Raw genomic sequence first — 11,538 nt, 5'->3', positions numbered from 1 at the left:
TGTCTAAAACATGCAGCTGCAAATCCGATGACACGACAACAAAATCGATCATTGAACTGCGGCCTAGGGTGTCCTGGTGCCAGGTGCACACATGGATACCCTTATGTTTGAACATGGTGTTCATTATGGACAATCCACATCGAGCACAGAAGTCTGGTCCATGAAAATATTGTCTGACAATATTGAGATCCTTGGTGCTAAAAAGGTTGGGGATGATATCAAAGATTGTTGTATATTTACTACAATAAAAAAATTTCACAATACAAAATACTATCGTAAACTACAAACCACTTATGTTTTGAATTCATTAGCAAGCTAGCTAACTAGTGGATGAGTCCAACGATAACTGAAAGCTACCGTCTTGAGGCAAACCCCGCTATTCGTAGAAGCAAATGATAACAGACTTGCTGAAGTGGGATGGAATAAAGCCCCTGCTGTATAAGTGGTACGATATCCTGTTCATTAATCTGTCTTTCACTGTCGTGGTAAGGTCACAAGAGCGAGAGGTGCGTTACCAGCATAAGAACCGAGCTCAATGAAGCAGTCAAGTTGAGAACGCTCGAAAAAGTTAAACTTGAAGCTTTATAGCCACACTTTCTTTAGTAATGCTTGGGCACGACACCTTTATTTGTTGTAGAATAGCAAACACTCTCTCCGCTGTATGATTACTGTATGTCCATTAGAGCATACCATTACCAGTAGCTGTACAACAGCAATAACACCCGGTGGTTTACTCATCTGTGGAACGCTTTTTCGGATAAGATTTACACTCTGTGTCCAGCCGCTGTGTCCAGCCGCTTATAAAAATAGTTGTAATTTTCCAGTGTTTTTTAAGCAGACTGACAAGAGTATGTAATTATCACCATGGTAGTATTAAATGTCGGAATCACAGCTGAATAATCAGCCTTGGACAGTGTGTGTGGATTGATTTCTCTACGCTGAATACCGTAATTTTTGGACTATAAGTCGCACCAGCCATAAAATGCACAATAAAGTGAAAAAAAACATATAAAAGTCGCACCAGAGTATAAGTCACACTTTTGGGGCAAATTTATTTGTATAAATCCAACACCAAAAACATATATGAACCAGGAACAACAGGCTAAACGATACGGTATGCTAGCGTGACATATACCCAAACGAGGAGATAAAAAAGGGCCTGACGTAACATTCAGAGTCATTCAAGTAAGTATTACATAAATAATACGTTTATCAAACCATCTGTGTCACTCCAATTCATTAAATCCATCGATTGTGCTTTATGTAAACAATGCCGCGTATGCGCCACATAAGCTGACGTCTGACCCATTCTAAGTTGCATTTCAAATTATTCCACAGACCCATATAACGATATATAAAGTATATTTCCCCCTCCGTGAGTCGTCACCTTCTCGTGGTGGAGGGGTTTGCACGCCCCTATGATCCTAGGAGCCATGTTGTCTGGGGCTTCATGCCCCTGGTAGGGTCACCCATGGCAGAAGGGTCCTAGGTGAGGGGCCAGACAAAGCACGGCTCAGAAGACCCCTCATGACGAATAAAATATATGGACCTAGTTTTCCCTCGCCCGGACGCGGGTCACCGGGGCCCCTCTCTGGAGCCAGGCCTGGAGGTGGGGCTCGAAGGCGAGCGCCTGGTGGCCCGGCCTTCGCTCATGGGCTCCGGTCGGGCATAACCCAAAAAGAAAACGTGGGTCCCTCTTCCAATGGGCTCACCACCTATAGGAGGGGCCAAAGTGGTCGGGTGCATAGTGAGCTGGGCGGCGGCCAAAGGCGGGGACCTTGGCGGTCCCATCCCCGGCTGCAGAGGCTGGCTCTGGGGACATGGAATGTCACCTCTCTGGCTGGAAAGGAGCCCAACTGGTGTGTGAGGCAGAAAGGTTCCGACTAGACATAGTCGGACTTGCCTCCACACATAGTTTGGGCTCTGGTACAAGCCCTCTCGAAAGGGGCTGGACTCTCTTCCACTCTGGAGTTGCCCACGGTGAGAGGCGTCGAGCAGGTGTTGGCATACTTATTGCACCCCGGCTGGGCGCCTGCACATTGGGGTTCACCCCGGTGAGCGAGAGGGTAGCCTCCCACCGCCTTCGGGTGGGGGGACGGGTCGTGACTGTTGTTTGTGTCTATGCACCGAACGGCAGCTCAGAGTCCCTGGAGGAAGTGCTGGAGAGCACTCCTTCTAGGGACTCCATTGTTCTACTGGGTGACTTCAATGCTCACGTGGGCAATGAAAGTAAGACCTGGAAGGGCGTGATTGGGAGGAACGGCCCCCCCAATCTGAACCCAAGCAGTGTTCTATTATTGGACTTCTGTGCTCGACACGGATTTTCTATAATGAACACCATGTTCAAGCATAAGAGTGTCCTTATGCTTGAACATGGGTGTCCTGGTACCCTAGACCGCAGTTCGCTGATCGACCTTGTAGTCGTGTCATCGGATTTGAGGCCGCATGTTTTGGACACTCGGGTGAAGAGAGGGGCGGACCCTGGTGGTGGGTTGGCTCCGATGGTGGGGGAAGATGCCGGTCCGACCTGGCAGACCCAAACGCTCTGTGAGGGTCTGCTGGGAACGTCTGGCAGAGACCCCTGTCAGGAAGAGATTCAACTCCCACCTCCGGCAGAGCTTTTCCCACAGCCTGGGGGAGGTGGGAGACATTGAGTCCGAGTGGACCATGTTCCGCGCCTCCATTGTTGAGGCAGCCGACCGGAGCTGTGGACACCGGCGGTAAGGGATGCCGTCAAGCTGAAGGAGTCCTATAGGGCCGTTTTGGCCAGCGGGACTCCGGAGGCAGCTGACAGGTACCGGATGGCCAAGCGGAATGCGGCTTCGGCGGTTGCTGAGGCAAAAACCCGGGCGTGGGAGGAGTTTGGCAAGGCCATGGAGAATGACTTCCGGACGGCTTCGAGGAAATTCTGGTCCACCATCCGGCGTCTCAGGAGGGGGAAGCAGTGCACGGTCAACACTGTTTACAGTGGAGATGGTGTGCTGCTGACCTCGACTCAGGATGTCGTGAGTTGGTGGGGGGAATACTTCGAAGACCTCCTCAATTCCACCGACACGCCTTCCATTGTGGAAGAAGGGTCTGAGGACTCTGAGGCGGACTCTCCAATCTCGGAGGTCGAAGTCACTGAGGTAGTTAAAAAACTCCTCGGTGGCAAGGCCCCGGGGGTGGATGAGATCCGCCCGGAGTTCTTAAAGGCTCTGGATGTTGTGGGGCTGTCATGGCTGATGCCTCTACAGCATTGCGTGGACATGGGGGACGGTGCCTCTGGATTGGCAGACTGGGGTGGTGGTTCCCCTCTTTAAGAAGGGGGACCGAAGGGTGTGTTCCAATTACAGGGGAATCACACTCCTCAGCCTCCCTGGTAAGGTCTATTCAGGGGTGCTGAAGAGGAGGATCCGTCGGGAGGTCGAGCCTCGGATTCAGGAGGAGCAGTGTGGCTTTCGTCCTGGCCGTGGAACAGTGGACCAGCTCCACACCCTCGGCAGGATCCTCGAGGGTGCATGGAAGTTCGCCCAACCAGTCCACATGTGTTTTGTGGACTTGGAGAAGGCATTCGACCGTGTCCCTCGGGAGGTTCTCTGGAGTGTGCTTCGGGAGTACGGGGTGCCGAGCCAACTGATAAGAGCGGTTCGGTCCCCGTATTACCGATGCCAGAATTTGGTCCGCATTTCCGGCAGTAGGTCGAATTCGTTCCCAGTGAGGGTTGGACTCCACCAAGGCTGCCCTTTGTCACCGATTCTGTTCATAATTTTTATGGACAGAATTTCTAGGCGCAGCCGTTGAGGGGATCCGGTTTGGGGACCTCAGCATCGCGTCACTGCTTTTGCAGATGGCGTGGTGCTGTTGGCTTCTTCAATCCGTGATCTACAGCTCTCACTGGAGCGGTTCGCAGCCGAGTGTGAAGCGGTCGGGATGAGGGTCAGCACCTCCAAATCCGAGTCCATGGTCCTCGGTCGGAAAAGGGTGGAATGCCCTCTCCGGATCGGGGATGAGATCCTGCCCCAAGTGGAGGAGTTCAAGTATCTTGGGGTCTTGTTCACGAGTGAGGGCAGGATGGAGCGCGAGATCGACAGGCGGATCGGTGCAGCGTCGGCAGTAATGCGGACTCTAAACCGGTCCGTCGTGGTGAAGAGAGAGCTGAGCCAAATGGCAAAGCTCTCGATTTACCGGGCGATCTACGCTCCTACCCTCACCAATGGTCACAAGCTATAGGTCGTGACCGAAAGAACGAGATCCAGGATACAAGCGGCTGAAATGAGTTTCCTCCGCAGGGTGTCCGACCTCTCCCTTAGAGATAGGGTGAGAAGCTCGGTCATCCGAGAGTGGCTCGGAGTAGAGCTACTGCTCCTCCACGTTGAGAGGAGCCAGATGAGGTGGCTCGGGCATGTCATCAGGATGCCTCCTGGACGTCTACCTGGGGAGGTGTTCCGGGCATGTCCCACCGGTAGGAGACCCCGGGGACGACCCAGGACGCGCTGGAGAGACTATGTCTCTCGGCTGGCCTGGGTACGCCTTGGGATCCCCCGGGATGAGCTGGATGAAGTGGCTGGTGAGAGGGAGGCCTGGGAGTCCCTCCTAAAGCTGCTGCCCCGCGACCCAATCCCGGATAAGCGGAAGAAGATGGATGGATGGATGGATGGATGGATGGATGGATGGATGGATGGATGGATGGATGGATGGATGGATGGAAAAAGGCAAAGTTCAGCATCCCTTCTTTGGTGCTGAGGTAAACACAAATAACCTTTGTGCAAATACTGGCACAAATGTTGACAGTACTATCAGTGCTCCCCGCGTTTCCCCGCGGAGGGATTTTTATTTTTTGTTTCCATTTTATTCCCATTAAGGGTTGGAATTGGGGGGTTAGATCACCAAAAATGATTCCCGAGCGCGGCGCCGCTGCTGCTCACTGCTCCCCTCTCCCCCAGGGGATGGATCAAAATCACATGGGGATGGGTTAAATGCAGAGGACAGAGCCCTTTGAGACTGCTTGTGATTTAGGGCTATATAAACTTGATTGATTGATTGATTGATTGATTGATTGATTGATTGATTGATTGATTGATTGATTGATTGATTGATTGATTGATTGATTGACGGACGGACGGACGGACGGACGGACGGACGGATGGATGGATTGATTGATGGATAAAGTATATTTCAAATAACTATCATATTACAACAATATTATCAAACCATCTGTGTCATTCCAAATCATTAAATCGTATATAGTAAATAGTATATAACTATATTGTAGCGTTAACAAAGTACCAGGAAAGACATGGGTATGGTAAACGGCTCTTTATTTAACAAAACAAGAGTTAAACAAGCCAACAACTACTAAACTGTAACGATAAAAACATATACAAGTTGCTACACGAAATAAAATTTATCAAATAACTATAACATTAATAAGTTTTTCAAACCTTGTGTCACTCCAAATCATTAAATCCTTCAAACGTGGGGCCCTTCGTCATCTCCGTCATCTCCGTCATCCCGTGATCGAATCCTTTGTCGTTTATGTAAACGACCGCCGCGCGGCACGGGTGACGTCACTTGCAGTTCAAATGACAGTAATCCCTTGCTACATCGCGGTTCGTTTATCGCGGTTTCACTACATCGCGGATTTTTGAATTTTGAAAATTTGTGAAAAAAATCACCTATAAATCGCTCCTGAGTATAAGTCGCCCCCCCACCCAAACTATGACAAAAAACGCCACTTATTGTCCGAAAATTACGATAACTTCCTTCCGGTAACTTGGTTTTACCTCTGGTGGCAAGTAGTCAAATTATTTTGCAAATGCCACAATAAAGCAAATTAATGAAGGATGTGCACAGCGTGACACTCTCAAGATAGTCATGGCAGAAAAAAAAAACTTTCCAGAATGCATTGTTTTGAGCTGCGTGCAAGTGACCAACATAAAGGTACTCTTTTATAGGCTTACTCTAGAACTACTTTTCAAATACACAACTCTTTCTGACCTTCTCTGCACTATACCATCAACACACTCGGGACAAATAATGTACTGTGACACTCTGCCTGGTCATGAAAACAGTTTTACCCACATATCAATCAAAATGGTGGCACGCAGCAGTGCAGAAACTTTTTGAGCTCCCAGGATTAGGCCACTTTACAATGACGTCAAAGCTGATTGTGTGAAATCTCCACAATACAAATGTGTGTAATGTATAACTCGGGTTAATTATATTAATTTGGAGGGATTTCGACAAGAACTATTTCATCTACTTTAAAAAGTACGCTTTTTTAAAACATGCTTATTGAACTTCAGTAAGCCATAGTTAATCTGCCATTTGTGCTACTACTCCATGAATGCACAGAACTTTAAACCTATTGTTGTTATCCATTATACTGACATAACTTTAATTCCAAAGTCATTTTATACAATATAGATGATTCTAGAATGTGATGTTAGCCAATACCACAGTACCTTGTGTCACTGAAACTGGGCCCCTATGACCAAATAAGGCAGTTGACACATCCTGTATTATTTAACCATGCAATGAAGTACACCAAAAGAAAAATTGACTAAAGCCAATTGTTGTGGAGACAATGACCAGAATCATGTTAAGTCTTACTGTCAGATAAATGGCTGGACAAACTTACTTGAGGAAAGCAGAGCAGCGAATGCAATAATGGATGCCCTGCAAAACAGAAAGACTTACGTAAGTCTCACTCACAAAAAAGTAACAAAATAGCAGTTTGAAATTATTTATTATTGCATATATCTTGACATCCATTCTTTACTGCTTATCTCATGGTTAGGTTGCGGGGGCAGCAGCTTTGGTGGGGAAGTCCAGATTTCCCTTTCCAAGGTATTTATTACAATTCTTCCAGGGGGATACAGAGGAATTCCTAGTGAAACAATCGCTCCAGTGTATCCAGGGTCAACCATAGGTTCCGAATGGCGGGAAACGCCTGGAAATCCTCATCAAGGAGGCATCCTAACCAGACGCACTCGCCACATCATCTGGTTCCTTTCAACATGGATGTGCGGCGGCTCCACTCAGTCCCTCCCAGATGACTGAGCTTCTCAATCTCTTTAGGGTGTCTGGGCCTTTCCAGCCACGACACCCTGCGGAAGAAACTCATTTTGGGAACTTGTAATTGGGACCTTGTTCTTTTTGTCCAGCTCATAATCATCGGCTCATATCCTTCCGTTCTGCTTACGCCCACGTACAGACAGAGAGTGAGAACTTCCAGGCCGGTTCGTAAGCGAGTTCGAGTGTGGCCTGAGGGGGCCTCTGATGCTCTTCGAGACTGCTTTGGTACTACGGACGGGGAAATGTTGAAGCGGGCGGCCACATGCAAAAATCGGACGGACATTGAGGAGTATGGTGACTCTGTGACCTCGTACATCGCAAAGTGCATTGATGATATGACCCTCACTAAGTACGTTGTCGCTCGGGCTAACTGGAAGCCATGGCTGGCAGGGGCTGTCCTCGGGCTGCTGAGGGCCAGAGACAAAGCCTACAGGGCTGGGGATGTAGCGGGCGTGAGATCAGCTAGGGCGAAGCTGTCCCGGGGCATCAAGGATGCAAAAAAGGCGTTCTCTTCGAAGATCACTGCCCACTTCAAGGACAGCAGGGATGCTCGGGGCCTGTGGCGAGGCATACAGACCATCACGGACTACAAGCCCACGCCGCAGAGCTGTGAGGGCGACGTCCCACTGCTCAACGAACTGAACCGCTTCTTTGCTCGCTTCGACGCTCACAACGACACTTGCCCGCTGGAGACCCCTTCCCCTCCGGACGAGCAGCCCCTGTGCCTCTCTGCCGTTAGCGTGAGGAGGGCGCTTGCTGCTATCAACACCCGTAAGGCGGCGGGCCCGGACAACATCCCGGGACGGGCGCTGAGGGACTGCGTTGAGGAGCTGATGGATGTCTTCACGGACATCTTTAACATTTCCCTGCAGTAGGCCATCGCCCAGTCATGCTTCAAGGCTGCCACCATCATACCTGTGCCGAAAAATCCTGCTCCTTCCTGCTTCAATGACTACCGCCCTGTGGCACTGACCCCTATCGTCATGAAGTGCTTTGAGCGGCTTGTCTTGGCGCACGTCAGATCTGTTCTTCCCCCCACTGTTGACCCCTTCCAGTTTGCCTTCCGACCCAATCGATCCTCTGAGGATGCCATCTGCTCTGCCCTCCACTCTGCCCTCACCCACCTGGAGAACAGGGACTCGTATGTGAGATTGCTGTTTGTGGACTTCAGTTCTGCATTCAACACCATTGTTCACAGCGTCTCATTTGCAAGCTCGACAAGCTGGGCCTCAGTACCTCCGTTTGCAACTGGCTACTGGACTTTCTCTGTCAGAGGCCTCAAGTAGTCCGTGTGGGCGACAATGTCTCCGGCAGCATCACGCTGAGCACGGGGGCCCCTCAAGGCTGCGTGCTCAGTCCGCTGCTCTTCACCGTGCTGACGCATGACTGCACTGCGACCTACAGCAGCAACCGCGTGCTGAAATATGCCGACGACACGACTGTGGTGGGTCTGATCACCGGTGGCGACGAGACTCACTACAGATCGGAGGTCGACCTTTTGGCCGCATGGTGCAGGGACAACGTCCTTCTGCTGAACGTCAACAAGACCAAGGAGATTATCATTGACTTCCAGAAGGGTCACACCCACCACCTGCCGCTGACCGTCGACGGTGCTGTGGTGGAGAGAGTGAGCAGCACCAGATTCCTGGGGGTGCACATCAGTGAGGACCTCTTCTGGACCACCAACGCTGTGTCGCTGGTGAAGAAAGCTCAGCGCCGCCTGTACTTTCTGCGGAAACTCAGGCGAATCCTTAACGCAGAGAGAATACTCCCTTTTCTGACTCAGGACCATGGTCTGAGATTTGGAGGGGATGATTTTCATTCAAACTGCTTCATACTTGGCTGAGAACCGCTCCAGTAAGAGTTGGAGATTACGCCTTGAAGAAGGACATGCCTGCAGTACCACATAAAAAAGCAGAGATGCAACACTGAGGCCACCAAACCAGATCTCCTCAATGCCTGGGCTGCAAATGGAAAATCTGTCCATGAAAGTTATGCGCAGAATTACTGACAAAGGGCAGCCTTGACAGAGTCCAATCCTTACTGGAAACAAATCCAATTTACTGTCTGCAATCTGAATCAAACTCTTTTCGGTTGTACAGGGACCGAACAGCCTGAATAGCCCTTACCAGGGTGGCTGAGCAATGTGATCCCCTATAGATGCAACACTCTCCAGTCCCCTTTCTTAAAAAGGGGGAACACTATCCCGGTCTGCACTATCCCCCATGTCCATCTGATGTAGAAGCGTGTGATCAAGGACGATCTTTAGGAATTACAAGCAGATATTATCCACCCGATGGGCTTTGCTCTCACGGTGCTTTATTTACTATGTCGATGAGGACACCCCACCTCACAGTCCCCAGACTGTTTCCTCAAAGGAAGACGTTTTAGTAAAATCAAGTTCTTCCCACCGAGTCACAATGTTTCGAGTAGTGGTCAGCAGCTCCTCTTCTCCAGTCTACAAAGTGTCAATGGGCCACTGCTTTCACTTCCTGAGATGCCAGATGATGGACCAGAATTTCCTTACACATTCCTCTGAATAATCCAGAAGTCGCTTTTCAGAATCTCATAAAACTCATCTGATGCCCACATTTTTTTCTTGATATTATAATTGGTCGGTTGAGACCTTTCAGCTGCCTCCTGAGACCCACAGATCGAAAAGGCCCAATAATACTCCTTTTTCAGCTTGACGGCATTCATTACCACTCTTGTGCACCAGCAGGGTCAAGTTGGTTTGTTGCCTCAACAATGGAAGGGCAGAAATGGTCCACTCAGACGCAATGGCTTCTGCCTTGCCTGGGAAGTGGGTGAAATTCTTCCCGAGGTCGGAGTTGAAGCTTTTTTGTGGCAGGGGATTCTACCAGACATTCCCAACAAAGTTATGTGAATATGCTGGAAATAGACTGGACATTAGCTGACCTAGCAGCTGTACCACACATTCCTCTGAATAAATTTGTTACGGAATGCAGCACCAGAATGACTATTATTTTTTATTATAAACTAATCATGAGTTGAGTTCCACATGGAATTTTTAAGAAGCAGAGCCCAAGGTGTTTCTGAGAGCGTCATAGTGTGTTAGTTAGAAATGGAATGTATCACTCGAGTCCAGGCAGTAGAGAATGTGTGCAAGTGTTCATTTAGTACATACTTAATTGTTTGCCGATTCTTGATGGTATAGCGAGGGATAAGGTTGTAGACGATATCCAGCCCTTGGTTTGATCCAATATGTTTTGATGTTGAAACTGTAATACATGAAAAGATACAATTGAAAAAAGGTACTGATATACAAAAATAGGCTCATGCTCCCCCAGTGCTGCGAAGAAGTATTTTTTTAATCTATTTTGTTGTTGCTAATAACTCTCCCCAAGAGCTCATCGTAGTGCCTAATTCACCTGTCTATAATTCAGTTGACCACAGCTGTCATGTGTGTTCCATGTTTTCCACACCAAAAAGAGACTTGAGTTAGTCACCCTCCCTTCTCTATCATTTATTCCAAGGATATGAGCTTTATACTCAACTTCTATTGATTTCAGATTTCAAATTTTTCCCAAATGTCAGACAAACTGAGGAAATTCTTTTAATATAAATGTATCATTCCATACAGGCTAATCCGGCTATTCCAGACTTTTCAACACACTTAACTGCTTCAACACGCTGACAGTCTTCTCGCCTTGTTGCCATCACATACACCCTCCACCTCATAAATCCAAACAAGCCCGTTTGGAGAGCAAATGAAAACACTGTATCAAAAAACTGACACACAACGTGACTTAAATTGAAGCATCACATGAAAGTAATGCAAACGAGAGTGCCAATAATTCTAAATAAATTATATACAAGACTATGCATACAATGATTGGGACTGCATCTGTTCTTAGCTTCTTATCAACTCTTCCAATTTCTATTTAAATAAGGAACCTGTGACTTCAGGAATGCCCTTTGAATATTAAGAAAAATACGCGGAAACACCAGTTTTATCATCTTTATTCTTTAATGCTTCCTTTATGAACATTAACTGCCAGAAGCCTAAAATTTCTCAGACTATTTGATGGATGTCAAGAAGATCGGTACACAGGTGTGGAACCGTTCATGGGTGCTGAAGAAATTCTAATGGGTCCAAAATTATTTCTGTCCTCATACTTTACTGGTCATACCTACGCAGGAGTGTGGTATAACCTAACCATTTGTTGGTGTTTCCTGATGTGTGACTCCACAGTCTTAACTATACTGGTCACACCTAGGAAGGAGTGTGGTATAACCTAACCATTTGTTGGAGTTTCCTGATGTGTGACTCCACAGTCTTAACTGGTTTAAACTGGTAAGTGTGACAAAGGGTACTATAAATAAGGAAAGGACAATCTGAGTCCAGCTCGAGATGGCCACAGGTCACTAGCTCAAGTCACAGTTGTGCTTGACAAAAAGGTCGAAATAACTAGGGGCCACTTAACTGATACAAGCAGATGTCTCAGGAGCTCAGAG

The 11,538-nt window shown here is 48.2% G+C and overlaps 1 protein-coding gene across 5 annotated transcripts in view; it reads right to left on the bottom strand.

The window, feature by feature from the left end:
• LOC147056168 (cytosolic carboxypeptidase 4-like) overlaps positions 1–11,538 on the bottom strand; it is a 113,911-nt gene that overhangs the window by 82,941 nt on the left and 19,432 nt on the right. For all 5 annotated transcript variants that reach the window (XM_085913935.1, XM_085913934.1, XM_085913937.1 and 2 more), the window contains exons 3-4: positions 10,208–10,301; positions 6,623–6,660 (exon numbers count right to left, since the gene is read on the bottom strand). In XM_085913935.1, the coding sequence (XP_085770061.1) occupies positions 6,623–6,660; positions 10,208–10,301 (132 nt within the window). The remainder of the gene's footprint in view (positions 1–6,622; positions 6,661–10,207; positions 10,302–11,538) is intronic.

This window comes from Syngnathus leptorhynchus, chromosome 6 (assembly GCF_054491065.1).
Source record: "Syngnathus leptorhynchus isolate UIUO chromosome 6, UIUO_Slep, whole genome shotgun sequence".
Lineage (NCBI taxonomy): Eukaryota > Metazoa > Chordata > Actinopteri > Syngnathiformes > Syngnathidae > Syngnathus > Syngnathus leptorhynchus.
This window is presented reverse-complemented; position numbering and strand designations above follow the sequence as displayed.